The sequence below is a fragment of the Penicillium griseofulvum genome (genome assembly GCF_001561935.1).
Source record: "Penicillium griseofulvum strain PG3 chromosome Unknown contig_84, whole genome shotgun sequence".
NCBI classification, from domain to species: Eukaryota; Fungi; Ascomycota; class Eurotiomycetes; order Eurotiales; family Aspergillaceae; genus Penicillium; species Penicillium griseofulvum.
In genome coordinates, this window is record NW_024467475.1 from 335,733 (window position 1) to 363,031 (window position 27,299).

The 27,299-nt window shown below is 48.1% G+C and overlaps 12 protein-coding genes across 12 annotated transcripts; 7 read left to right on the plus strand and 5 right to left on the minus strand.

Annotated features, from left to right (window-relative positions):
- Positions 1-346: 346 nt before the first annotated feature.
- On the plus strand, positions 347-1,995 carry PGRI_046830 (uncharacterized protein; the record flags this gene model as incomplete). The annotated part of the gene is made up of 4 exons (XM_040792396.1): positions 347-357; positions 407-838; positions 1,181-1,350; positions 1,643-1,995. The coding sequence occupies 4 exons, from the start codon at positions 347-349 to the stop codon at positions 1,993-1,995; spliced, it is 966 nt and encodes a 321-aa protein (XP_040644363.1).
- A 474-nt stretch (positions 1,996-2,469) lies between these two features.
- Positions 2,470-5,798, plus strand: ams1 (alpha-mannosidase; the record flags this gene model as incomplete). Its single annotated transcript, XM_040792397.1, has 2 exons — positions 2,470-5,120; positions 5,171-5,798. 2 exons carry the CDS (start codon positions 2,470-2,472, stop codon positions 5,796-5,798), a joined length of 3,279 nt encoding a protein of 1,092 aa, XP_040644364.1.
- A 333-nt stretch (positions 5,799-6,131) lies between these two features.
- PGRI_046850 (chromatin modification-related protein EAF6/MEAF6) lies at positions 6,132-7,100 on the minus strand (the record flags this gene model as incomplete). Its single annotated transcript, XM_040792398.1, has 3 exons — positions 6,132-6,404; positions 6,499-6,726; positions 6,903-7,100. 3 exons carry the CDS (start codon positions 7,098-7,100, stop codon positions 6,132-6,134), a joined length of 699 nt encoding a protein of 232 aa, XP_040644365.1.
- A 310-nt stretch (positions 7,101-7,410) lies between these two features.
- On the plus strand, positions 7,411-8,283 carry PGRI_046860 (low-affinity Cu transporter; the record flags this gene model as incomplete). The annotated part of the gene is made up of 4 exons (XM_040792399.1): positions 7,411-7,494; positions 7,566-7,770; positions 7,929-8,106; positions 8,166-8,283. The coding sequence occupies 4 exons, from the start codon at positions 7,411-7,413 to the stop codon at positions 8,281-8,283; spliced, it is 585 nt and encodes a 194-aa protein (XP_040644366.1).
- A 195-nt stretch (positions 8,284-8,478) lies between these two features.
- PGRI_046870 (putative F-box and JmjC domain protein) lies at positions 8,479-10,103 on the minus strand (the record flags this gene model as incomplete). The annotated part of the gene is made up of 2 exons (XM_040792400.1): positions 8,479-9,673; positions 9,817-10,103. 2 exons carry the CDS (start codon positions 10,101-10,103, stop codon positions 8,479-8,481), a joined length of 1,482 nt encoding a protein of 493 aa, XP_040644367.1.
- A 538-nt stretch (positions 10,104-10,641) lies between these two features.
- On the plus strand, positions 10,642-12,164 carry tif1 (putative eukaryotic translation initiation factor 4; the record flags this gene model as incomplete). The annotated part of the gene is made up of 5 exons (XM_040792401.1): positions 10,642-10,675; positions 10,823-10,897; positions 10,963-11,031; positions 11,092-11,450; positions 11,511-12,164. The coding sequence occupies 5 exons, from the start codon at positions 10,642-10,644 to the stop codon at positions 12,162-12,164; spliced, it is 1,191 nt and encodes a 396-aa protein (XP_040644368.1).
- Positions 12,165-13,230: 1,066 nt separating this feature from the next.
- Positions 13,231-14,145, plus strand: PGRI_046890 (fumarylacetoacetate hydrolase family protein; the record flags this gene model as incomplete). Its single annotated transcript, XM_040792402.1, has 3 exons — positions 13,231-13,286; positions 13,385-13,596; positions 13,718-14,145. 3 exons carry the CDS (start codon positions 13,231-13,233, stop codon positions 14,143-14,145), a joined length of 696 nt encoding a protein of 231 aa, XP_040644369.1.
- A 328-nt stretch (positions 14,146-14,473) lies between these two features.
- PGRI_046900 (uncharacterized protein) lies at positions 14,474-14,864 on the plus strand (the record flags this gene model as incomplete). Its single annotated transcript, XM_040792403.1, has 2 exons — positions 14,474-14,521; positions 14,616-14,864. 2 exons carry the CDS (start codon positions 14,474-14,476, stop codon positions 14,862-14,864), a joined length of 297 nt encoding a protein of 98 aa, XP_040644370.1.
- A 260-nt stretch (positions 14,865-15,124) lies between these two features.
- PGRI_046910 (glycosyltransferase family 1 protein) lies at positions 15,125-16,656 on the minus strand (the record flags this gene model as incomplete). The annotated part of the gene is made up of 3 exons (XM_040792404.1): positions 15,125-15,392; positions 15,451-16,068; positions 16,127-16,656. 3 exons carry the CDS (start codon positions 16,654-16,656, stop codon positions 15,125-15,127), a joined length of 1,416 nt encoding a protein of 471 aa, XP_040644371.1.
- A 2,526-nt stretch (positions 16,657-19,182) lies between these two features.
- Positions 19,183-20,854, plus strand: PGRI_046920 (FMN-dependent alpha-hydroxy acid dehydrogenase; the record flags this gene model as incomplete). Its single annotated transcript, XM_040792405.1, has 5 exons — positions 19,183-19,312; positions 19,367-19,881; positions 19,933-20,363; positions 20,418-20,653; positions 20,709-20,854. 5 exons carry the CDS (start codon positions 19,183-19,185, stop codon positions 20,852-20,854), a joined length of 1,458 nt encoding a protein of 485 aa, XP_040644372.1.
- Positions 20,855-21,017: 163 nt separating this feature from the next.
- PGRI_046930 (cytochrome P450) lies at positions 21,018-22,927 on the minus strand (the record flags this gene model as incomplete). Its single annotated transcript, XM_040792406.1, has 7 exons — positions 21,018-21,408; positions 21,475-21,746; positions 21,795-22,042; positions 22,095-22,246; positions 22,309-22,500; positions 22,552-22,684; positions 22,741-22,927. 7 exons carry the CDS (start codon positions 22,925-22,927, stop codon positions 21,018-21,020), a joined length of 1,575 nt encoding a protein of 524 aa, XP_040644373.1.
- A 2,103-nt stretch (positions 22,928-25,030) lies between these two features.
- On the minus strand, positions 25,031-26,767 carry PGRI_046940 (flavin monoamine oxidase family protein; the record flags this gene model as incomplete). Its single annotated transcript, XM_040792407.1, has 1 exon — positions 25,031-26,767. The coding sequence occupies one exon, from the start codon at positions 26,765-26,767 to the stop codon at positions 25,031-25,033; it is 1,737 nt and encodes a 578-aa protein (XP_040644374.1).
- Between the last annotated feature and the right edge of the window lie 532 nt (positions 26,768-27,299).

Consider the following 27,299-nt stretch of genomic DNA (forward strand, 5'->3'; position numbering starts at 1 on the left):
TAGCCAACTTCTCGCCGTTCTCGTCATAGGATGTTCCAAGGCCGCCGTTGCACTTCTGGTCATGTCCTTGAAACCTTTTGAGAGAATAACGCTTGCATGCAAGGTTGTTTTAGGCATGATCTGTACCTGGATACTGGCTGCACTCATAGTACTCGGAAAACAGTGCGATCAGCCACAACCGTGGAACTCCAGCCCCGAGCGATGCGTGAACCGAGAGGCTTTATATATCGCGTTGGGGAGTACTCACATGTTCTTAGATGTAGTAATCATTGGGCTACCAGTAACTTTACTACATCAGGTCCAGATACTACAGTGGAAGCGCCACCAAATCTCTGCCCTATTTGGGATGCGGATTCTGTGAGTAGATCTTCAAATTTCAATAATATCTCTATCTAATCCCACGAAGAGTTCTAGCCCTCACAATTGCTGGCCTACGCTCTCTCCGACTACTCTATGGCTCCAAACACCCAGATGAAACGTGGAATGCCTTCATGCCAGCTATCTGGCTACAATTAATTATCAGTTCCTCAGTTCTTTGCACCTGCATCCCAACCCTCAAGCGTGTCCTGGCCGAGCTTCACACCGGTATGATGGCCGGCGTAGTCTCTGACTTTTTTGAGCAATCCGTCTCTGGTCACACCAACACGGGGGATCGGTCAGCATCCAAGTCTGACAATGCCATTGAGCAGAGATCAGGATCAGGGTCGGCGCCCCGTTCCCGAATTCGAAGTGACTCAATCGACCCAGAGCGGGTGGATGTCCAAAAGGACCTGCACGAAAATGCCATGCGAACGATCGACTATGAGGCCTTTTACGAAGGGCCTGATTCTTCTCGAGCGTCATCTTCCCATAGCAATGATCTGAGTGCATGTTTACATGATGGAGCCTGAATTCAACCGCTAGAAGGTTGGGATTATCCGTAGGAAGATATATCTACAGCAGTAGATATCTTGCTTGAAGGTCGCATGCTTATATACCCAATTAGATCATGTTGGTCATTTATTTATATCGGTCATCCACTTCGATATATAATTTCTCGTTCAAATTCATCTCTGGATGATTCATGTCCATTTACCACAGACATATTCTCATGGTGCCATTCATCAATACTTTAACAAACGGAACCAATTCACACACAGCTTCCCATGGCTTACTGGTCAGGTTATTAACGAGGGCGCAGGGATGGTAACACGGACGTCTTCAAAATCCCCTCGAGAAAATCCAGCGTGGTGAATGATCTACAACATGATCCCTCTGCACTAATAAAGGACGGGCTTCGCCAGGCCAAGCATCATTTTACCATGCTGGACGAGAACACCATTACCCCTTGCACGACTCTAAGCCTCCCAGGTAATTTGCCAAGTACGACGGTCGAGTCAGCATTGGTCTTCTATGTTCAGGCGAATTTTATTGAGGGCGGTTTGATGCACACACCTGTCTCTCAGCATTGTCATGGATATGACTGGCCAAGACTTGCCATAATGAGCTTTCACAAGCGAAGAACTTTCAGTGGTAACATGAATCGGAGTCATCTCATTCCACTACTGGATAATTCGTACACCCCGGGCCCTGAGCTTGCCAGATTGTGAAACCCTCACTAAGTGTCAAACATGCTGTCTCGGAACATGCTGTACTCCCAAAGTCTACATGGGCGAACTTTCTATACAGATTAGCTCCCTCAAAGCTGTCGCCATGAATACATTGCCACCCGCCCCCTCTGACTTCATCTCTATGGACGCTGCTGTCAGCGCTTTTATCTGGCAACCCATCGCCCGCGCTGGGATTCTCGTCTGGGGGATCTGGATTGATGCTTACACGCCAGTCGACATGAGACAGCGTTTATTCCCCAGGGCTGTCCTTCTTGCGGTCTCTGAAATACAACACCGACATACTATCCAGAAACTATTCGAAGATCCTTTGGGCTTCGCTGCCAAGCTTCGGTCCCAGCTAAATCAGGCGAACAATGATGTATCCAATAACAAACTGTGCCCTTAACATTTCTCAGCTGGTCGGCTGACGGTACTAAGGGGTCGTTTACTGTCACGCTTGATATTTCGTCGTGTTATATGCTAAAGTTGGGGTCGGGGATTAGCTGTGATCTGGAGTTTGAAGCGAGAACTGGGCCTAAAGCCGTGCGGACCGGTTTACGCTCGAGGGATTGGGGTACTTGATGCGGCTGCTTATATGAGATGTCTGTTAATATCTTAGAGATGAAAATTGGAGTTAAAGGGAGTGAAATATGTTAAGTATGTGTATATTGGAATGTATCCAGGTACATAGTTGAAGGTGCACTATCCACACACTTACTCCGCATTTTAAGTCCCCTCCCTCCTCCTCTCCTTCTCTCCTCGTTCATCTCTTGGACACTAATCAATACAATAAATACCCTCGTTCTCTTAATTCTTTGTGATATTACTTAGCTCAATTATAGCATTTCTTCCATTTCTCCAGTTATCTAAGTCTGCCATCATGGGTGGGGAAGTTCCCTTTCGCCCCGCTCCTCCAGCTTTACCCCAGTTAGCTGAACGCCCGGTCGGCCAACGTATCAGGAAGATCTATACCGATCGCCTAAACCAGTTCACATCGAAGGGCCAGTATGAAGGCCAAAACCTCGTCTCCAAGTACTACGAAGCCACGAACTCGGACGAAGATCATGTCGAGCTCTCTGTTTACTCGGTTCCAGACCTCCAGCGACCGACCTTCGAAGACGCAACCTCTCAGGAATTCAAGCCAACCCACATAGGCGCCTCTTTTGGTCCCAGTTGGTCCACACATTGGTTCCGGATTCACCTCACAGTGCCCAAGGACATGCTCCATCGGGAGCATCTCGAGTTTCATTGGGATGCCAACAACGAAGGTCTAATCTGGACAGAGGACGGTCATCCGCTACAGGGCTTGACTGGGGGCGGAGAACGGACAGAGTTTGTTCTCCCCAAAGACTGGTGTGATGGAAATAAGCATACCTTCTATATTGAAATGGCCTGCAATGGCATGTTTGGCAATGCTCCTGGTGGCGATTCGATCCAGCCACCGAGTCCCGATAAATACTTCACACTCAGCACGGCACGGATCACCGCGGTAAACCTAGCCGCCCGGGCACTTTACTATGATTTCTGGATCATTGGGGATGCTGCCCGGGAATTCCCAGATGAGTCATGGGAGTCGCATGAGGCCAATGTTGTGGCCAATTCTATGATGGATGCTTTCATTGCCGGCAATGGAAGTAATGAATCCATCCATGAGGCGCGGAAGATTGCTAGGAAATACCTCGGCGACAAAGTAGATTCGTCCGAGGTTTACGAAACCGACACCCAGCCAATAGTCTATGCCATTGGCCATTGTCACATCGATACTTGCTGGCTGTGGCCTTGGGCTGAGACGAAGAGAAAGGTAGCACGGTCATGGTCTAATCAGTGCGACCTGATGGAACGGTATCCCGAGCACCGTTTTGCTTGTTCCCAGGCTCAGCAGTTCAAGTGGCTTAAGCAGTACTACCCATCGGTCTTTGATCGCGTGAAACGCTGGGTAAAGAAAGGCAACTTCCAGCCTATCGGCGGGAGCTGGGTAGAGCACGATACGAATATGCCAAGTGGTGAATCGCTAGTTAGACAGTTCTTGTATGGACAGCGATTCTTCGAGGCTAATTTCGGTAAACGAAGCACAACTTTCTGGTTGCCAGATACCTTCGGGTATTCTACTCAGATCCCTCAGATATGCCGCTTGGCTGGGATGAACCGCTTCTTTACCCAAAAGCTCAGCTGGAACAATATCAATAACTTCCCTCACACCACATTCCAGTGGGTTGCTCTTGATGGCAGCCAAGTTATGTGCCACATGGCTCCTTCCGAGACCTACACGGCTGAAGCGCACTTCGGCGATGTTAAGCGCAGCATCACTCAACACAAGTCGCTAGACTCAGACAAGTCATCGTTGCTTGTGTTCGGAAAAGGCGACGGAGGTGGTGGCCCGACTTTTGGGCACCTCGAAAAGCTGCGTCGCTGCCGTGGCCTCAGTGATCAGGTCGGCTCATTGCCCCGTGTGAAATTGGGCGAGTCGGTAGATGACTTCTTTGCAAAGTTGGAAGCAAAGGCTGCCTCTGGCACTGATTTTGCTACCTGGTACGGCGAGCTTTACTTTGAGTTGCACCGTGGTACATACACCACTCAAGCAAACAACAAGCGCAATAACCGCAAGTCCGAATTTTTGTTACGTGAGATCGAGCTTCTTGCTACATTTGCCACCATCAGTGCTTCCAATGATGGATATCGGTATCCCAAGAAGGAAATTGACGAGATGTGGGAAGGAACCCTCCTTTGCCAATTCCATGATTGCTTGCCGGGTAGTTCCATCGAGATGTGCTATGATGACTCGGACAAGTTGTACGCCGAAATCTTTGAGATAGGAGCCAAGCTGCGAAAGGATGCCCTCGAGGCTTTGGGGCTCTCTAGTGATGCCACGAGTGGAGACTTCATGGCCATCAACACTTTGCCATGGCCCCGATCAGAGGTCGTTGCGGTTCCTCCAGCAGTGTCCGCATACAATAGATCCAGATATGCTGTGGCTGAGGGTACAACTGGGGTGATGCAATTCCAGCCGGCTAACTTCAACACCACCACTTCGGTGACCGTGGCCGAGGTCAAATCTGGTGTCTTCCGCCTAGAGAATGGTAAACTCAGGGTTGATGTTCAGGGCGGAGTTATCACATCCTTGTACGATGTGCAAGCCGATAGAGAGATCATCGCAAAGGATCGCAAGGCTGGCCAGTTAGTCATCTTCGACGACAAGCCTCTCTATTGGCAAGCATGGGATGTAGAGGTGTTCCACCTTGAGTCACGGAAGGAGTTGCCCGTGGGTAAGACGACCATTGTGGAAAATGACCCACACCGGGTGAGTGTCATGACTGAGACACAGATCAGCGACAAGAGCTGGATCAAGACTACACTCAGTCTGTCGGCATCTACATCCGATGAACCCTCATACGTGGAAATGGAAAGTGAGGTGGAATGGCAAGAGACGATGAAATTCCTCAAGGTCGAGTTCCCAGTTGATATAACCAACACTGAAGCATCGTACGAGACCCAGTACGGTATAGTTAGGCGTCCGACCCATTATAACACAAGGTATGTAACGGCCTTCCAGGTACTTCGTGGCGATACTCATTACTCTGCAGTTGGGACATGGCCAAATTCGAGGTTTGCTGTCACAAATGGGCTGACCTCTCCGAAAACGGCTACGGAGTCTCCATCCTCAACGACTCTAAATACGGCTTCGCAACATGTGGTAACCTGATGCGCCTTTCGCTGCTCCGTGCGCCCAAGGCACCAGATGCCCATGCTGATATGGGCCGCCACCACATTCGCTATGCAATTCTTCCCCACGTTGGTGCTCTCGATGCCCGCACCATCCGCGCGGGCTTCAATTTCAATAATCCACTTGTTGTTGAGAAGGCCGACCGGAAAGCATCTGCTTCCAATGCCCTGTTTAGATCTCTGTTTATCAAGGGCGCGGAATCCTTGGTTCTAGATGTCGTCAAGCGGGGTGAGGATGATGTGGATGTTTCTTGGGATGGTACTCCTACCCGTCCCGGGAAGAGTGTTATTCTGCGGGTCTATGAATCGCTTGGTGGTAAGGCTCGTGGTACCATTGAGACCACACTACCGGTGAAGCATGTTTTCAAGTGCAATATTCTTGAGGATGATGGGGATTCCGGGCTGGACATTGAGACTGAAGGTGGTCGTTCGACGATCAAGATTGAGTTGAGGGCGTTTGAGGTCGCTACATATCGACTGCAGCTTTGATTGTAAGGGATGTGTTTGAGTGGCAGGTTTGAACCAAGCCCAGGAGTATCACAAGGCACCCATCGTATGTACCTATCTTGTGTTGCCATTCAACCGGAAGCAATGAAACAAAAGATGTATTCGACAAACGCTGTAGTCTGTATAAGTTCGTGATTTACATGATATCGCATCGTAGGTGATAAAACAGATAAATCCCATTCCCATTTTCCCGCTACGCCCATAACACGACTCCTCCCAGGAGTCATGTGAAAAGACAAACCAACCAACTCCGAAATCTAGGAAGAGCCCAGCAGATGAAAGACGGGCCCAGAACATAAAAAAGGCCGAGTCTCCTCAGTCTCTCCCGTAGCTGATCTTTAACCGTTTAACAGAAGGCTTGTCCTCGTCAGAAATATCCTCGGTCTGGTTCTTGCCCTTCGTATTCTTCGACCCACCGGTGGCCTTCTTCTTGTTCTTTGATGAGCCACTCGAGCCCTTCATCCCGCTGGCAGAAATAGAGGCTGACAGCGGGTCAATCTTCATGGACATTCCATTTCCACCAGTCGTGGACGTTGGCGTTGCTGCGTGGGAAGGCGTTGTCTGTACAGAGGAGGGACCGGGTGAATCCTACAGACACAACGATGATCGTTAGTCCCCACTTCAAATTAAAAAGCACCTACTCTCGGGCGAATAGTACACATTCCGGCTCGGTTCAACATACCAGCATGTAGCTCGCCGAGCTCCGCGAGAAAACTCGATCCGATTCCGTCACTTGCGCCTTTCGCCTTGACCCGGCCATACTGCCGCCCAGACCCAGTCCCGCGGCGCCGAGACTCGACCCGTTTGCGGAGCCTTTGATATAGTTATCGAAGCCCTTGATGATGTTTCCAGCGGTGGTTTCTTCTAGGTATGATTGTTCGAAGCGAAAGATTTGGTCTTCAAGTTGAGACTGGGCGAAAGATATGTTAGCAGCACATCACAGTTGAACAATTAACACATCCATCGGGGGTATATTTCGAGGCAATGCGAGAGTCGCAAGCATTCCCGCGCAGCGAAAGAACAAAATTGCAGAGAGGTAACCAACTCCGGTCCCTAGAGGATGAGAACGCGCGAAACTACACTCACCATGCTCTTATCCATTAATCGCTTTTTTTGTAGTGTGTCCCTCAGTTCACGGCGAAGCTTCTCGTAGTATGGTAGCCCGCGACTAGCGGCATTCTGATCTGCAGGCGCATTCGCTGCCCCTGCTGTTGCGCCAGCTGTGGGCGCCGCAGCTCCGGTATTCGTAGGCGCAGCTGTTGGAGCCGATGCAGTGTCTGCCATTATTGGATAGTTGGAACGCAATGAAAATGAGGATTATTTTATATGAAAGAAGCGTATCGCATGCGCAGAATGGCCGAAATGAAGCTGAGATTGAGGAAGAAGTTGTATGAGTGTGTAGTCAATGACCGCGTTCGGGATCGAGCGAGTTATTGGAGATCTTATCGATGTTTGTTCTGTTTGCATTCCCCTCTCTTGATCGTCGTAACCTTTGTTTCCTCATACCACCTGCGTTTTACGAGTATATTGTCATTTCATTTTGAGACCCGGAGTCTCCTACTGTTCTCTGCTTATTTATATATAAATTTTCAACATGGACCACTCGATGCATATGGCCATGGGTCACGGTGATATGGGCCACGGTGATATGGATATGGGTGGGAAATGCAATATGAATGTGAGATATAGCCTTCGATCCTGTTTCGATCATAATTTACCTCGGGCTAATTTCGAATCTTTGAATCGTAGATGCTGTTCACCTGGTCCTCCGAGAACTTGTGCATTATTTTCCGCAGCTGGCGTATCACCGGTCACTTCTCCTTCCTCCTGTCCCTCATCGCTATCGTTATCCTTACTGCGGGCTATGAGGGAATACGCTCAGCGACTCGGAAATATGAGGCTGCCCATGAACAGCGGTTAAGTTCGTTCCTAGGCCCTTCTACCACTACTAGTGGTAAGTGACTTGTTCTTTCCGTTGGTCAAGGTACAATGTCAGGAATTCTATATTTCCGACAACTCCTGGGATGTTTTTTCGTTTCAAATTGGAGACATGATAGGAATATGGTAACTGTGAATGAGCAAGCTTCTTATTGATGTCTTGGCTCTCTGCAGATGCTGAGATCGCCGACCCTATCATTGCCAACGGCCTAACGGATGCAATCCATCACACTCATAACGAAAGCTCATCACTACTTGTAGGAAGAGACAACAGAGGGGCATTAGCGCGCAAGGGCAAGCTTACCATGGCAGCTTTGTATGCCATTCAGGTTTTCTATAGCTTCTTCATCATGTGAGTCGCTCCCAGCCAACATTCTGGCCATGTTCTGGCTTGCTGATTTGGTGGTCTAGGCTTCTCTTCATGACGTATAACGGGCAGGTCATGATAGCAGTTGCAGTGGGCGCCTTCATTGGATACTTGGTTTTCTCTGAAGGAACACCAGCCTCAAAGACGATCGCGTGTCATTAAAGGATGCAATCCGGGGCACTGACTAGTATGCCCAGAGATAGGCGTAGAGAACCAATCACCATGTCGAAATTTGGAGTTGATTTGAGACTGAAACTGATGGGTTTGGAAGCTCTTTCCGGTGGGGAACGGTGCTGGTTGGTGGCGGCGACCTCATTATTTTGCGTTCCATTAGTCTCTCCATATTGCATTAATAGTTCATGGAACTTCAACGTCACTTCCATCATCACCAAATCCAAAACTGAATCCACCTCCTTCGGTGTCTTGCCCATCAGGGGTGTCGTCTGTTTTCCCATGAACAATATCCTCCCATTTGCGTTTCTTCCCTTCGCTCTTCTTCTGCAACTCATCCCAAGCTTGCTCCAGCAGATCGGGATATGACTCGCGCATACCGGTCATAAATCGCTCGCATGGATTAGCCACGTTCTTCCGGAACCCCGACACCTGGTCCGGCTTGTTAGACAAGAAATCCAAGGCAGCGCCGAGATGACCTCGGGGAACAAAGTTCTGTGTAATAGCGATCGACGGCTCCAGGTTCACCACCAAATGCCACCACCCAGACGGGACATGTAAGATCTCACCCTCGCCGCAAATTCCTTCCACACAGCCCGGAGTCCGGCGTGCCTCGGCATGGAAGCCCAGTAGCCACTCGGCAATGCTCAGCGGAGAAGTCACCTCGCTCTGGTCATCCGACACAAAGACACCTGGGGGCGGGGGCTGTTTCTTGCCAGACGGGAACATAATCCAATATTTGGGACCGCGTAGCACAGCGTTCCAAGCACTGGTAGCATTGGGGTCTTTGTGGAACTTGCTGCCGGATCGCTCGGGCCCGATAATCAACCACTGATGATCAGGGCGGTCGTCACCGAGCACGGAGAAAAAGTCTTCAGCGAAGCACGCTGGGGGCCAGTACGATGCGTTGGGTGTGGTTTCTGGAGATCCGACGGATAGCCCCATCTTGGAGACGAAGGACCGGTCGAATAGGTACAGCGGGCTCTCATCGGAGTTGTCTGCCATGTAGTCGCCGTAAGTGCGCATGGCCCAGTCCACGGCTTCAGCACGGAACTTGGTCTTCCCGTATCTGGCGAGCAGTGACCCGACGGTCCAGTTCTTGTACGCTGGCCAGGCCTTGACAGGCTCAGTTAGGATGAATGGTCGGTTAGTCCAATTTTCTTGGAATTCCTCTGGTGACAGGTCTGGAAGTCGTGGGATCTGATTCCGCGCCGGGATCTTGGAGACATATGGGTCAAGTGAGATGTGTGCGCAGTTGAAGGGACGGTATAGGGAATCGGAGAATAGTTGGGAACAGTCCACCATGGGCACCTTAGAGGCCGGGATGTTGAGATAGGTTGACCGCCATGTCCCTCGCCATGTGAAATCTTCTCTTGGGTCACTGCAACCAGACTTAGTATGGATATCATTGGCTTTTTGCATTAGGACATTATTGTATTGATAAGTGTTGGGCTCAGGACCAAAACATGACTCGGATCTACATATTTCAACTGGATAGTTATGCAATGCAGGCTTGTAGCTTACCGGACAAACAGCGCCTTCCACAGTTCTTCAGCCCGGGTAAATGCATAGAAAGCCTTGCATGTCCGTCCAATTCTTAACAGGCTCGGCCCATCGAAGCCCTCCAACAATAACAGAATTAGTTCATCCGGTAGATGTTGAAAGGTCCCTATGGTATTTCGAAGACTCCAGGTAGCCAACAGAGCATTTCCACTTGGCTTTACACCCAGTGGATGAGAGGGGATGGCCTCCCTTGTTATCTCTGCATCCTGTAATGTTGGATGACTCGGCAACGATGTGATGTCAGGCATGATCTGAGATTGGCACTTTTAGGGCTTCAAAGATTCCTTTTTAGCGTTGAGCCCAACTGGAAAGTAGTCCACCAAGTAAATGGGGAACAAGAGAAACTGAACTGAGAGAGTCAAAAAGACTGAATATCTCAATGATATTCACAAGATCAATTCAAAAATTAAATACAATCAACAAGAGGATTGTTTTCCATGTTCAATCTCGCCCACTCTAACCTCGCTTGGGCTTGGCCAAACCTAATAAGGTAAGCGGTGAAATAATGCCCCGTAAAAAAAAAAAAAGCGTAGCAAATGGCGCCTCAGTTGTGGCCATTCGATTTTTTCGCTTTTCTTCTCTTCCTCTTCCCACCCCATTTGTGAATTTCACATCCAACCACTTTTATCAACCTTTCCTAGTATCCTATAAAAAGACTCTTTTATAAAGAGTCTAAGGTACTAGAAGTCAACTTTCCCACGCAGCGAACCTCCACAAGTTCGCTAAAACTACCCCACCACACCGATCACAGCCAACACCTGTGATCCTTAATCTCAAAACGCAAATATGGCTGACAAGGGTCTTGAGGATCTTGCCGAGGGTATGTGTCATATTCCCGTTACTTTTCTATCAAATATCCGTTCCTTTGCTTTCACTAGAAGTCGCGCCCGCGATCGCATTCAGTCTTGAGTGGCGGATAGGAGAGACGTTAAGATGGAGGCTAACATTAAATTTTTCTGATCAATAGGGCAGATCGAGTCTAACTACGATGAGGTTACCGACTCCTTCGACGCTATGGACCTGAAGCCCGAGCTTCTTCGCGGTATGTACCACTCAGTCTTATCAGGTGGGGGTCCAGAAAAAAAAATACTGACAATGAGATTTCAGGTGTCTACGCTTACGGTTTCGAGCGTCCTTCCGCCATTCAGCAGCGTGCCATCATGCCCATCATCAAGGGTGAGTTTTGTTCCATTCCGAATCCACTTTTTGAATTTTGCGCCTAACCTGTGAGGTCAGGCAACGATGTTATCGCCCAGGCTCAGTCCGGTACCGGTAAGACCGCTACCTTCTCCATCTCCGCCTTGCAGAAGATCGACCCCGAGGTCAAGGCCTGCCAGGCCCTGATCCTTGCTCCCACCCGTGAGCTGGCTCAGCAGATCCAGAAGGTCGTTGTTGCCATCGGTGACTTCATGTCCCTTGACTGCCACGCCTGTATCGGTGGTACCAACGTCCGTGAGGATATGAACGCTCTCCGCGCCGGTCCCCAGGTCGTTGTCGGTACCCCTGGCCGTGTCCACGACATGATCCAGCGCCGTGTTCTCTCCACCACTGCCATGAAGCTCTTCATCCTCGACGAGGCCGATGAGATGCTCTCGGTAAGTTACTCTAGTTGATATTATGTATATCAAAATCGGTTCTAACTCTTTCTTTTTTAGCGTGGATTCACCGAGCAGATCTACGACATCTTCCAGTTGCTCCCCCAGTCTACCCAGGTCACCCTGCTCTCCGCTACCATGCCCCAGGACGTCCTTGAGGTCACCACCAAGTTCATGCGCGACCCCGTCCGTATCCTTGTCAAGAAGCAGGAGCTTACCCTTGAGGGTATTAAGCAGTTCTACATTGCTGTTGAGAAGGAGGAGTGGAAGCTCGATACCCTCTCCGATCTCTACGAGACCGTCACCATTACCCAGGCTGTCATCTTCTGCAACACCCGCCGAAAGGTCGACTGGCTCACCGACAAACTCACTGCCCGTGATTTCACTGTCTCCGCTATGCACGGTGATATGGAGCAGGGTCAGCGTGATGTTATCATGAAGGAGTTCCGTTCCGGTTCTTCCCGTGTTCTGATCGCCACTGATCTTCTGGCCCGTGGTATCGATGTCCAGCAGGTTTCCCTGGTCATCAACTACGATCTCCCCGCCAACCGCGAGAACTACATTCACCGTATCGGTCGTGGTGGTCGTTTCGGTCGTAAGGGTGTTGCTATTAACTTCGTCACCGCTGACGATGTTCGCATGCTCCGTGAGATCGAGCAGTTCTACTCCACCCAGGTTGAGGAGATGCCCATGAACGTGGCTGACCTCATCTAAACACCCTAACTCTTGACGTCTTGATGCGGTTTATGATCGCAGAATCTGCGTTAAAAGTGGCTTTCTGCGTTTCCGCCTGCAGTGTGCCGGGTCAGTGACAGAGGCTATGCTTATGCATATTGAGTCGACAAGTCGACGCCCCGGTCATTTTCCCGGCCCTTGCTATGGTTTCCTTTGTCTTGCACTAACGGAGATGAGACATGTTTGCGTTCACCTCTTGCTACTCCGTTTTATCCTTTTTTACGCATTTCCCTTTGTTTTTCCTCGTCTGTATCTAGCTCGCTCTTCTTGGTTAAGGATGCTACCTCTTCTCGTACTTAATCAATAGACCGGGCCAAAATGTGACTTGTTCCTCAGGGCGTTGTCCTTGAACGATATTAAAATACGTATTCTGTTTATTGAATAGATGTAGTACCTAGTGTAACTGTCGTCCCCCCCTTTGTGAGATAACTCTAAATTCAGTTCCTATTGTTTTTTACTCTAGGAAGTGTAGTAGACAGCCACAATCACAATTTGTGCCCTTCGACAGCTGCCGAGCCTTCATCTTGAGCCTTGGAGATTTGTCCTCGGTAGCCCAATCGTCGCGAATAGTTTATAGATATTAGATTGTTCGGAACATGCTCCGATGCTCGGACAAGCGAGCCGATCGATGTGGCTTGGGATACCGGGCTGTTGATATATTCTTGAATTACAAAGTCAAGGATCAAACTAAGATCGTATTCAATCTTTTGTGTGAATAATCCTATTCAGTATGGAATTAGAGGTGTAAAGTTCGTCAGATCGAGCACAATATATATTGTGAGCCCCACGATATAGTACCCCACGTTGTTATGTTGAAGAGTAAGTACTTGATCACTATTGAATACTCCGGCACAAGATATATACTTATCCTCTTTGTAGATTCTTGGACATATTAGTCCAAAGTGTAAAGATACAAGGGTAGAAATGTCGGGGCAGAAACCCGGACCGTTATGGAGTTCTCCGCATCTTTCGGAGAACACCCGAAACTCCGATTCCCCTTCTTTCCTTTATTCTTCTTTCTCAATCGCATTCAATTTTGCTCAAAATGGCATCTATTCGCGCCAATTGTCGCAAGGTTATGTGCATCGGCCGTAACTATGCGTGAGTCTCCCTGTCTCCCTGTCTCTTCGCGCCCCGTTTCCCTGTTCCGACAGCCTTTCTCTGTCGGCCACAATTGCTAACAGCATGGATTGATACAGCGATCACATTACCGAGCTTAACAATACAGCCCCTAAGCAGCCATTCTTCTTCCTCAAGCCCCCCTCATCCATTCTCTCCCCTGGCTCGGGTCCCGTCCTCCGCCCTAAGGGCGTCAGCCTGCACTATGAGGTCGAACTGGGTCTGGTGATCGGAAAGACCGTGCGTGATCTCGACCCCAACAATGAGAAGGCCGCATTGGACGCGATTCAGAGTGAGTAGAGCATGACATCCGGATCTGAATGGTTATACCGCACTGTAAACTATAGCGGTGGGCCAAGGATATGGACTCGAACTAGCAAGTCGCTAATAAAACAACGCATTGCGGTAAACAGGCTACATCCTTGCTATTGATATGACAGGCCGCAACGTGCAAGACGAGGCAAAAAAGAAGGGCCTTCCCTGGTCTATCGCTAAGGGCTTCGACACTTTCCTCCCTATCTCGCAGGAGATCGCCAAATCGCGCATTCCCAACCCGCACGACGCATTCCTGCGCCTCAGCGTTGGCAAGAACGAGCGTCAGGCTGACTCGACCAGCTTAATGCTGTACCGCATCCCGCAGCAGCTAGCGCAGATCTCGCGCGTGATGACGCTGGAGAAGGGTGATATTGTGCTTACCGGTACACCCAAGGGCGTTGGACAGGTCAAAGCGGGTGATGTTATGCGGGCTTCGATTGAGGTTGATGGAAAGGAGATCGAGGAGGGACGGATTGAGGTTGAGGTCCAGGACCGGGAAGGGCGGTATGAGTTCAAGGAGACTTAGATTTGTCTTTTGAAGGTTGTACATTTTGATAGAGACTAGAAGTATATATGGTGAAATGATCATTTGAGGATTTAAAAGAAAAGCCGGTTGGATTGGTGTTCCTTCTATGACTTACAGAGAACAGCTTTAGGAGACGACAAACTGATATAAATGAATAATATAAAAAAATTCAAGGAGTCCTGAGTAGAGCATCCATATCAATCTCTCCCACCAAAGTTCCAGAGTGAAAGAAGGCGAATCTGCAAATGCCGGGTTCCCCGCCAAGACATTGCAATGGCTCTGACACCAAATGTCCCTCTCCACTTAAACATCAATAGACCCCATCAACATGCAAGTCGCAGAGATCCTCTCGGATATAAATTCCCTCCGTGTCTGCGTAAGTATCGTGCTCCTTTTATTGGACCGTCCCACTACCACAAAGGCGTCCAAGCCGCGTCTTGGAATATAGCAATTCTGACAACATGGCATAGGGTCATAACGAGGCCCTGGCACTGGTGAATGTACACAAAAATATCACATCCACAGATTCAGCCGAATCTGGTAGCATATTGGCAGATAAGAGCGCGGCAGATGACGAGACCGATCTTCGTCGCGCAAAGGAGCTGGTTGAGCTACACTATGAGGTGAAGGCGAGGCATACCAACGGAACTATTGACGAGGATCTGAGTCAAGCTCGGCAAGACGTCAGACGAGTTCTCATGGAGCTGTCGACTGTCTAATCACAGCCACTACCTAGGTAGAAACTTTCTTTTTCCATATGGGCACGGGCGTTGAGGATCGCAGTTGCTGCTTTTTTCCCTTCCCTCTTTCATGCTCTATCTGACCGAGTGCATGAATTCTACTTGATTAATTTGGGCGAAATATCTTACCGGATTGCTCTTGGACTTACTCATGGCATTCTCCCAAATGTACGCCCACACGCTTCCAGCTCTTGAGAAAAGGAACCATGACCCAATGAATTTACTGCATCTACAAACACTCACAACTCTTCCTTGGCGTACTGTACGATCTGATCATGAGCAAACACGCGTCCCTCGGTCTTCTTGCACAAATTTCCAATGGCCCTAGCTCGTGTCTGGATCCCTTTGTCCGTTAGAACTCGCAGCAGGGCCGAAGACAGCACCGATCCACTTATTTTCGGTGCCACATTGCGGCTTCCGTGTAATCCAATTCCTAGCCACTCTACTCGGGACGGACAATCGTACGTGTCGAACCACTGCGGCAGAATGACCTGCGGAATACCGGCCCTGGGAAGAGGATCAGCACTTCTATTGTCATCTATATCTGAAACCCAGCAAAACTTACTTGCACGCCTCGAAAAATGAGTTCGCTCCTCCATGGTGGACATATGCAACTATATTACCGCCTTCCAAAATGGATATAATCTCTGGCTGGATCCATGGTACAACCCTCACTTTATCAGAATTGACAAGAGGCTCCAGGATATTCTTGACCACTGGAGAGCTTTCCCAGTCATATTTGAGCTTCCACAAGACCTGAATGTTAGGAGCTTCACGCAAAACACCTTGGATTGCCATCGTCATCTCTATTGCATCTTTCTCTGGAGATTGAACATGTGACCCAAGACATATTAGAATCGTTTGTTCCTTCAACCATGAATCCAGTGCCGGATCACTTTCTACAAGGGATAAATGCGACCGGAGGATCGGACCGCAGCTGATGACATTATCTGGGACGTATAACGGATAATCTATCTCTCGAAATGCAGGCGAGAGGTGTAGATGGTCTTCGCAGTAAGGCGCGACGTGGGGAAATTCCGACCGGATTCCGGCTTTCTTTCGAATGTTCAAAAGATCGCGCATGGGTTTGCCCAGGCGAACCATACACGCGAAGCAAAATACCATGTATATATTTGCAAGAATCAGGCTCCATGGTAAGGGGTATGGATATCCTGAACCGGTGCTGAATGTTCAAGTCAGCGAGATCCTTAAGCTCCACCTGGGAGATATGAGTTGCTCACAGGGGATATTTCCAAAATATGCCAGCTTTGGGTTGGATGGTTACCACCACATCTTTCAATGGCACAGGCCAAAGTATCACAATTCGCGCGTCAATACTGCGAGCAGCATCTAGTCCTAGATGCAATAGCGGGTCTGCAACCACGACGACCGGACGAACATCTTTCAAAGTCTCCAGACAGCTTCTATATGACCGTATATATTCGTCAGGCTTCCATCCCAGCACGGAGATGTTGATTATGTTACATGCATCATGTGTTCCGGCAAGCCCTGGCAGGTGACTTATATCCGGTGTTGTACGTGTCACGATCTCGGACAGAGACGGGCCTGCAATTGGATGAAAGTGAATAACTCGATCGTAGTCCACTTTGTCATTTATCGCTTGTACACGAGCCGATAATTCCTTGAAGGAGACGATGTGGACTTCAAATTCCCCACGGTGCAGAAACTCTTCGGCCACTGCAAGTGCGACGTTGGACTGCCCATGCTCGGGGCTTGTGAGGAAGAGGATAGGCTGTTTCGCAGGTGCCATGTTGTTTTTTTTGTCGCGCAAATTTTCCATGGGTCCAAATCAAATAAACTGTTCCTACTCACTGGTTTATTTGTAAGTGTTGAATACACATCTCACTCTTATAAGATTGCGTTGTGGTATTTTATGAATACTAGCCGATGTATGGTTACTCAAGGATACTTGAAGCGGGAGAACAGCGGTACCTATCTATGGCTTTGGTTCTTTTATACTGATTCAATAGGGAAGGTAGTAGCCGCTAGTTGTCAGATTCGTGGCCAATCTCTCATTGAAAGCAATTCCCGGCTTGGGTACCATTTGGCATCTTTAAATCAAAGAGCGTATTTACTAATAGAAACATGAAAATTCAATACGAAAGAAGATACATATTGAACAAATTAATACCCTGCATCTAATCTCAGACCCAAGTATCCAAGTTTTCGCAAGCAGCTAAGTGTGACGGCCAAACCGACCAAGCTCAATGAGAACAAGAACCAGAATGCAGCCCGATAACCACTCATCCATGTCTCTGGGGATTCGAGAAAAGGATTCCTTTGGTCGGGGGTCCGGAGTAGCTGTGTGGTGACATCGTTTGAAATAAGTGCAGTCAGCGCCATGCTCACGGAGGCTCCAATCATTGCCACAGTGCATAGGACACACATTGCAAATCCCTGAGTCTCTGAAGAAAAATACCTAACTACCATCATTGTGGCAATTGGGATAGCAGAATTTGATGCCACTGAGTTTAATAAAACGGCGGGCATTGCACATCTCCAGTACGGCCAAGCTGGGTTCAATGTAGCCATCAAGAATGGGGAGAGACTAGAGAGCATTATTGTAGCAATGAGGATCTGGGTGGCTTCAACACGAGATAAGAAATGTCCAGTGAGCAGACTGCTCAGCGCACCAGCGATTGGGATTGGCAGATATCGCCAAGAAGATTGTAGAACCGAATGCCCTTGTGCTCTTTGGAACACGAAGATTATAAGCTGCGAAGTTGAAGCTGAGGATGCATAGATAAAGAAAATAACCAGCCCAATGGAAAGGAAATGGCGGTTTGCCCAAAGAGAATTCTGAATGTGCTGTGCCCTGTCTCTTTCCCAGCGATCCTGCAAGAATAGGAAAGCAACAAGGAAGATCCAACCAAGAGCAAGAGGAATAAATAGGCTTGAACTGCTAATGTTTGCCACATTATTTGTTATCACACTAGTTATCATTTGATTAGCAGTCTGAAAATATAGACCGTATTGGATGGGGATGCGTACGCCAATGCAGAAAATAGAAGTGCCATCAATGAACTGGCCAACAGAGTTCCAGTCCAATCGATCTCTTCAGCCAGCTCTGTCCATGAAATATGTTTCGGTTCATGGGAGTTTTGAGGAAGCATCCAAATTGATAGGAGAACCCCTAATAGGCTGAGAACTGCGGCATAATGGAACCCCCATCGCCAACCAGCTGTCTCTGAGAGTACTCCACCAAGGACGATGCCTACCCCAGAGCCAATATATTGAGTTGTACTCGTACAAGAAAATGCCAAATCGCGTAATTTTCCGATGGGAAGATTCTCGCTGTGAATGCTCATCGCAGAAACAAAACACATTGGGTAAGCCGCGCCGGACACAAATCTGACAGTAATTAGCTGCGCGCCAGTCCGCGCCAACCCGCTAGCCAGATGACAAAGAGTCTGTAGAAAACATCCAGACAAAAATGCTCTCCTGCTACCTAGGACATCTACTAAGGATCCTGCTAGCCAGAATGTGCAGCCTTGAGCAAGATAGTGGATTGACATTGGCCTGTCGAAATTGTCAGCTTTTGGCTTATGTCTAGATATCATAGATAGCATATATCTCACCATACTTCAACACCGCGGTTCAATCCAAATTCAGATGAAAAATGTGTGATATTGAGGGTGACTAGGCCATTAACTGCACTGGCAATGAACAACACTGAGGTAGTGCATATTATGATGACAACAAGTCTAGAGGGTTCGGAGTGGAACCCGAGATGATCATCAGGGATCTGACGATCTTCATCTTCATATTCTCTAGTTGTACCTTTTTGCATCATAAAATGATGAAAAGTTTTTCAAGAAAGAAAAGACAGCTGAAAATGTAATTTAACCCCTTACTTGAGTGCCGAGGTTAGTCTTTTGACTTTTCGCTCTGGTCATTTTTTTTTTTTTTTTTGCTGACATTCAGGTTTCTGTATATCGCATGATAGCTCAAATTATATTATATGCCATACTAAAGGTTTATTGATTAAGTGTTATGAGTATATTCCTCAAATCTAGTGGTAAATGAAGGTTACCAAAAAGGCTGCAGACAGGGGCTGCATTATTCACTAAGACAAGAAATTCATATTTCCTCCAGCACTCAAGAATCCTAGTGGAAAGAGGAAAAGGCCAGGAAAGCCTCATTTTCCCATGTCACACACATTTAATGCTGACTATTGACTTCCACCTAACTCATGGGCATATGATTTCCATGTTCTCGTTAAATCTGACACGCGCTTGGTCTTGAGGCTCCCAACCCGTGAACATCCCCCACCAAAATGGCAGATCATTTACTTTCCGTGCAAGAGATCAGCAGACACTGCGAGGAAGATGACTGCTGGATAGTGGTGGGAAATAAAGTGTGGGATTTCACACATTTTGCACGCGTTCACCCAGGTGGTTCTGACGGTATGCGATTTTAAATGAGACCAGAGCTCACTGGAAATTACTGACTCAATATAGTCATTCTTCAATTTGCGGGTCGTGATGCAACACATTCATTCTACCAGGTCCACAGTGATGGCCTGATCGAGAGCACGCTGCCCTCAACTAAACATGTGGGTGACCTTGATCCCAACAGTATCAATGAAGCATGGCGACAGCATGGCCGTGGATTGTCCTTAAAACCTGCACAAGGAGCTGTGGAGCTCTCTAAGCCTCCTCTGTCCAGCATACTCAGCGCTCATGATTTCGAGAGAGTCGCAAGAGAGACCTTCTCAAAAAAGGCGTGGGCATTCTATTCATCTGCGACCAACGATCTCATCTCAAAAGAAGCAAATCAGTCATTCTACAATAGGATATGGTTCCGACCTCGATTGATGCGAAATGTTACAAATGTAAATACCCGATGCCAGTTTCAAGGAGTCGAAACTGCTTCGCCTATCATGGTCGCACCTGCTGCTATGGCCAAGCTCGCTCATGAGACAGGAGAACAAGGGATTGCGAGGGCTGCAGCTGCCAGGGACATAATCCACTGTGTATGTCGCTCGAACATACTACAAAAGCACAACTAACTAACTCAACTACAGATAGCGACGACTGCATCGTACTCATTGGAAGATATTGTTCTCGCAGCCCCGAAGGCAAATTTATTCTTCCAGTTATACGTTCATAAAGACCGGTTGGTAACTGAGTCACTTCTTAAAAGGGTCTGGGCAGCGGGAATTCGCGCGATTATGGTGACAATAGATGCACCCGTCCCCGGAAAGCGGGAGGCAGATGAGCATGTGCGCACCGAGCAAGTCATCTCAATGCCTATGACTGGCACAGTGGCCAGAAACGACAAGTCGGGAAGCGGACTTACCAGAACCACAGGCGGCTTTATTGATAGCTCGCTGTGTTGGGCGGATCTTCCATGGCTAAAGAAAGTATGGAAAGGCAAGGTGATACTGAAGGGGATTCAATGCGTCGAAGATGCACAAATCGCCGCTCAACTGGGGGCTCAAGGCATTGTACTGAGGTGAGTCTGCATTCAACTTTCTTGAATTGAGATTCTAATAGGATCCTACTCCAGCAACCACGGAGGTAGAAACCTGGACACATCACCCCCGTCACTTTTGACACTGTTGGAGCTACGTTATCACGATCCATCCATTTTTCAACAGACTGAAGTATACATTGACGGCGGCATAACTCGTGGGACGGATATCCTCAAGGCTCTTTGTCTAGGAGCCAAGGGTATACTTATTGGGCGTCCGTTTCTATATGCACTCAACTATGGTGAAGAGGGTATAGTCCATTTGATCGACAGTATGTTCAAGAATTCCCCTAAACTCGTAATATCTGTATTTTCTAACTTTTCTAGTCTTACAAAGCGAGCTGGAAACTGCCATGAGACTTGTTGGAATTACCAATGTTTCAGAGGCACATCCGGGGTTGCTGAACACAAAGGATATTGATCATCTGGCTATAGCCACGAATCCTAATGCTAGGCGAGAAATCAAGCTATAGATATGATATGTTATTACAGAGAAACATCGCAGCCGAGACAGTCACATCCTAACCCTTAAAAATTAAAACCACCGAGAGAAGTCAAGAGAGTTGACAGTACACATGCCATACATCAAGCAGGTAGTCAACCAAACATTATGCGCATTTCAAATGAGACCTATAATTAAATATCCACTAGGTCTGGTGCATTACTCGCCTCCCATGGATGTATTTGTTCCACTGAGCGAATGAGGGATTCATGATCCGCACTGCGAGGTTGGATGTTAAACTTCCATGGTACCGGATGACCGATGACCCCAGGCTGGAAGTTTGGTTGGACATCAACTTCCTTACCATCTTCGACGGCTTTCATGATATTGAAGACCGCAAGCGATCGTGCTGCACTCAAATACAATGTGTTATCGGCCAATATACGCGCGGGACAGATGCGACGCCCAAATCCAAATACAAGATCATGAGGATCGAACTCCGGCTCACGTCCATCAATCCCCAAAAAGCGCTCTGGTTTGAACAGCATGGGGTCATGATAAACAGTAGGATCATGCGTCATAGCCCTTTAGTAGGTGTCAGTTGACTATCATAAATCTGAGCGTCATTGGATTATTGGGATCTAGACTCACCAGATGTTAGGTAAAAGCAATGAACCCTTTGGGATGAAATATTCTCCCCAGGTATCATCTTCACTTGACGCATGAGGAAGACCCATTGGTGCCACTGGCTGCCATCGCAAAATTTCCTTCACTAGAGCATCGATATACGGCAAACGGGATCGATCGTCGGCTGTTGGGAGCTGGCAAGGGCCCAAAACCTTATCGATCTCATCTTGTGCTTTGCGTTGGGCCTCGGGATGTAGTGTCATGGCAAGGAAAAATGTTTCTATAGCACACACAGTCTAGATAAGATTAGCCAAAGACTAGAAAGGAAGGGTCAAGCATCTCACGGTATCAGCACCACCTGCGTAAAGCGATGCAGCTGTCCATTTTGCAACAAACTCTTCTTCCGAGCCGCGTGAAGGGCGCCCTGTTGTTTTAAATAAGTTGGAAAGATAAGACGGCTGATGCCGATCTTCATCCATTTGCCGATTTACGAATGCATATGGCTTTTCCGCGACAGTCACAAGATTCTTCTTCCAGGCTTGAGCGGTGCGCTTGAAACCTGCTCCGGGAAGCCAGGACGGGACATGTTTTACTATTTTCAGTTAATACCACCCCAGATACTAGCGCAAGATGAAGAGACATACGAGCTGGAATTATATCAACCAGCCAGACACCTGGTGTAGCGGCTTTGGAAAAATGATCAAGGGCCAGATTTGAAATCTCTACTAACGGATCCCGCTGGTGAGGCTCAATAGTATACCCGTATGCTATTTTAAGAATGATTGCACCGGCCTCTCTATAACAATATAAGATACAAGGCCCTCAGAGTTGAAAGAGCTAACTGGGCTATCTACTCACGTTTGAATATGCTTTATAAGCTTTGTTTGATCTTCGAGAACGCGAAACAGAAATCGGTGGGCTTCTACCTCTTGCAGAGGATTAAACTGGGCCACGGCCGACTCAGATCCAATGCATGGTTGCGTTGCCTTGCGATAGGAGCGCAATCGAGGGGAGTATTTGAGCAGTCCAAAAAAGTATTCCCATCCCACCCTATTGGTTATCAGCGGGCTAAATGTTCAGCTCCAAACAATGTAAACTGACATTTCGGACACAAAGACTTGGCTTGGCCTCGAGGAGTAATTTGCAGATCGTCTCACTAGGAGTTCGATGGCCGATTTCGCGTCATTCAATATGACGATAGTTTGTCCCATTACCGTGATAGAGCTGACCGGCCCTGGAAATTCATTGCGTTAGCGTGTGTTTAGGAAAACAACAGTTATAAAAGCAAACCGTAGGCCTCTTTGTATTTAAGCCAGTGAATCCAATCTGGAGTCCCTGAGGGTGGTAGATCAGATATGTTGCCAAGAAGTGGCGTTGGCCTTGGACCTGGTGGCAGGCCGGGCCTCCGTGTCAACAATACTTTGGCGACATAGAGGACAAGAGTTCCCAAAAACAAAAAGAGAACCGTGAATAACATCGGGATGGGTGAGTATTAGAAAAGGAGGAAATGAAAAAAAAAAAATCTTCTGAATTTCTGATATAAGCAATCTGACACATCCAAATTTGGGTAAAAAGGTCTTGGCTTTTAAGTCCCCTGTCCCCGCATGTTCGCTTCTTCGTAAATTCCTATTTGCGCGCGAATCTTGAAAAATGTACGGAGTAGGATTGAAGTGTCATCTCGGGCCCGAATTAGATAAATTGACGTGGGTCCTCGAATACCCATAAACCGAAACTTCACCTCTCGCACCTGGCATCGACGTGATGTATGGGTTCTATCACTCGACAGGTGCAAACATATTGGAATTCTTCTGTTTCTATCTGATTCAGAATGTGGTCCCTGCCACCCTCATCATCACCACGCGGAAAAGCTCACCCCTACGCTACCTGTGCATTCCAGGGATGATATGGGTCGCAAGTCGATTTATCCGTCCCTTTGGCTCGTCTGGAAGTCCCACATGGTGCCAGGCCATAACACAACTTATCATTTCTACTTTGCAGGCAACGAATCTGTTGTTGCTCAATCCTCTGACCAACTCAGACATCTTGCGAAGTGCAAAGATTATTCAAAGCTTCGGATCTAGTTTGACCGCAGCATTTCGTTTACTTGCTCAAACCCGTGCGATCAATACACACTGGCAGGTGAAGAATGTACCCTCTCACCCAAAATATTATCTGCGGAGGGGTATGCAGGTCCCAACTCGGGGTCGATTTTTGCTACGACAGCTAGCTATCGTCACATGGCAGTGCTTGGTGTTGGACATTGTACAAACTGTGTCGCTTCAGCAGGCCAGGGAACGTACTCTGCAGGGGCCCGCATCTTTGGAAGTCGAATGGATTGTACCTGCGGGACAATGGGCAGAGCGAATAGCTACGCATCTCTCGATTTGGTTCGTGGTAAACCGTCTAATCAGTGATCTTGCATATCGAGTACTGTCAATATTCTTTGTCGGAATCGGGCTTGATTCACCTGCAGACTGGCCACCAGCCTTTGGAAGTATGGCTGATGCATTTACCTTGCGTAACTTTTGGGGGTCAGCAATATTGACTTTACTAGGGTGCATAATTATATTGACACATTTTTTCAGGAAATTCTGGCATCAATTCATGCGCCAGCCCTTCACTTCTATCGGCAACTTCGTTGCACGAGATGCTTTGAATCTTACCCGATCTTCAATCCTGGAACGATATACCAATCTTTTCATTGTCTTTCTCGTCTCTGCGATGTTTCACATTATCGTAGATATTCTGCAGAGCATTCCGATGGAGATATCCGGCTCGATGCCATTCTATCTAGCGTTTGTCCTTGGGATAATGTTTGAGGATGGCGTGCAACACATTTGGAAGAGAGTGCAAACACCAGATGAAGGGCACGTGGAGGCAAATCAATCACCAGGAATCGTGCCAGCTTGGAAGCGAGCTGTTGGGCTAGTATGGGTTATGCTATGGCTTGGGGCCACCTCCACATGGTACTTTACTCCGATGATTCGGTCCACGAATGATGATCTGCGGGTGATTCCTTTCAGTGTTGCAAAGTATATTGGCTTGGAGCCGCTCATAGGTATCGTCGTGGGTAGTGGGATTGGGGTTGCAGTTATGTTTGAAGTGGAGCTATGAGACGAACAATCATCCGATCTCAGAACAAGGACACCAATTCCCGGATGGAAGTTGGGGATACGAAGGTGACGTGATACATCGTTAGTACCTGTGAGACAAAGGGGGAATAAAAAGCGCATGGACCGAGCGAGGCAGGGGAGGCAGCTCCGCAAGAGCGAAAGAGAGAAAGCATAGGTTCAAATCGCCTGACGTACCAGCCTCAACAACGGTATGAACAGAGTGTTTACAACTCTACCAACTCTAGTTGCGACAAATGATTCAATTCTACAAACATTTCGGCTTTACTTGATGACTGTCAGCCAGCAGCATGTCGAGTCTATACAGATCGTCGTACATGTTTCCCCCTTTTTTCATTCGCTCCAGGTCACGGAAGAATCCATGATCCCCCTCGTGGTTTTGTTCGTCCGCATTGACGGCAGACTTTTTTTTTTTTTTTTTTTTGCATCAACCGAGATGGACATAATCATTAAATTGATGCATCAAGGCGAACAACTCCCGCAATATCCAGCTCATGCACAGTTCCCCAGTTCTTCTCCAGCTTTTGAATGGCCCGTTTCTGTCCATATCGAAGCAAGAATCGATAGACCGCCGCATATGCACTGTTCAACGAGCCAATCACCCACCCGTGATGGACACTAGCGGCCTCCCCTACAATATGGAACTTGCCATCGGCTGCTGGGAGGGACAAGGAAGGATAGAGATTGGTGAATTGCCCCGGGGCAAAAAGCGCAAAGGCCCCTGACGAAAAGCGCGAATTGCCCCAGCAGAAGGCGTGGTGATCCCGGTAGAGGCTTTGCAGTTTCTCGTATGTGATTCCATACTGTCGATGTTGCTGGGCGAGATCGCGGAGGACAAGATTTAAAAGATCATCATCGTCCCCATCAGAGGGACTGATCAGAGCTCCCATGCGAGTGGCATCTTGGCCCCAGGTGTACGAGGCCAACAGTACGGCTGGCTGGTTCCAGTCCTCCTCGGCAATATGCGATGGGTAGACACAGGTCCGTGAAGGGAGGGTCGATGAGGCACTACCGCCCCCTCGAAGCCCGCAGTCTACGATCCACCACGGGTATGCGAACTTGATACCCACCTTAGTAGAGTCTTCATACCGCAAACACCGAATTGCCTCCTTTTGAATAGGATCAAGGTGGAGTGACTCAGTGTCGATGCGCTGCAGGCATGCCAATGGGGCAGTGCTGAACACCGTCGCATACCCTTCGCGAGCCTCCTCCTCGCCTGCACATGATACCGACAGATTAGCGCTCCGATTGAGAGCAATGCGACGAACTTGTTTCCCAAGCTCAATGGTGCTATTTCTGTTGATTTGGTGGCACATTCGCTCAATCACCACAGAAGAGCCGCCATCCACAGAATACCATTTTATGCCTGACCCGCTCTCATCGGACTCTGTCAAGTGTTGATCCAGGTCGAAAGAGTCCATGACGCTCTCTGAAAAGGCTTGGTCAAACGTGCCGGTGCCGGTCGTGTTGCTCTCGGCAGCCTGGATTGTCGTGAAGTCGGAGTTGCGGTTTCCTCGGAGGTATTCGCGGGTGCTCATTGCATCAGCTTGCATCAGGAGTTGGAATCCCTGCACGAAATCCCTTTGCATGACCTTTTTATATGGGCCGAAAGATTGATCGAGAAGATTGGCAGACGGGCTATCTCTGGTCTTGGGGTTATCACAGCCCTTTGTTTTCGTGCTTCTCTCTCGCATATGGAATTCCTTCAATGGAACTTCCATTCGGCGAAAGAGATCAAATACCCGAGACATGATGGGTATATCCGGAAACCGCATTGCTCCCACATCATAGTAATCATTGTGGGCCTCAGAGAAGCGATGGGTATAAATGCGGCCGCCAATACGATCCCGATGGGCTTCGAGGATATCCCAAGAAAGATTTGGGATCTCCAAATCTTGTAAAATAAGCGCGAGATACAGGCCTGCTACCCCAGCTCCGATAATGCATACTTTAGTGTTTTTGTCTAGGGGAGGGTCTGAGCTTTCCTCTTGATAGCTCGTGAGAACAGAAGGGACGATCTTCTCTGTCCGAGTCACCCCCGGATTATCAGGGCCGCATTTTGAAAAGTCTGGACAACAGTGGCATTCAAACGAATGGACATCTGGGTGCTCGAGAGGATCCTGACATAAAGAAACTCGTATAGAGGGCCTCGAGAACAATTCACGATACGGAAGCTGGAGCTGCATGATGAGGCCTAAATAGAAACATAGACTAAAGTAATTGAGGTACAAAGTAGCAAGGTAGGCAAGCTGTTTGAAAGTGCTGCCTACTGTACAGAGTATATCGAACAAAATACCATAATTGGGAGCTTGGGGGCGATTTCCATTCCAATCACAAGGCCCCCCATAACCGGATTCCGTTTATCCACGGACTAATACCGTTGATAATGCCCACGCAATCAATTTCGAGATCAAAGGATGCATCTGGCCCCGGGGGCAGTGGGAGGGGTAGAAATTGAGATGGGAAGGTTATAACTGGCGGGAACGTGCATGAAACTAAAAGATGACAGGATTCGGGAGTGCGTAATCCGCACATTGCAAGGAATTGAGTATATTATATACAATTTATACAGGTCTATGGACCTATATTAAGATTACAGTATATGAATTTTATTTTCTAGTTCAAAGATGGATCAGATCTTGTTGTCCAATGCTCAAAATCTGAAAATTATATGCCTGTGGACTACCATACTAACATTCTAGAAAGACCTGTATTAGT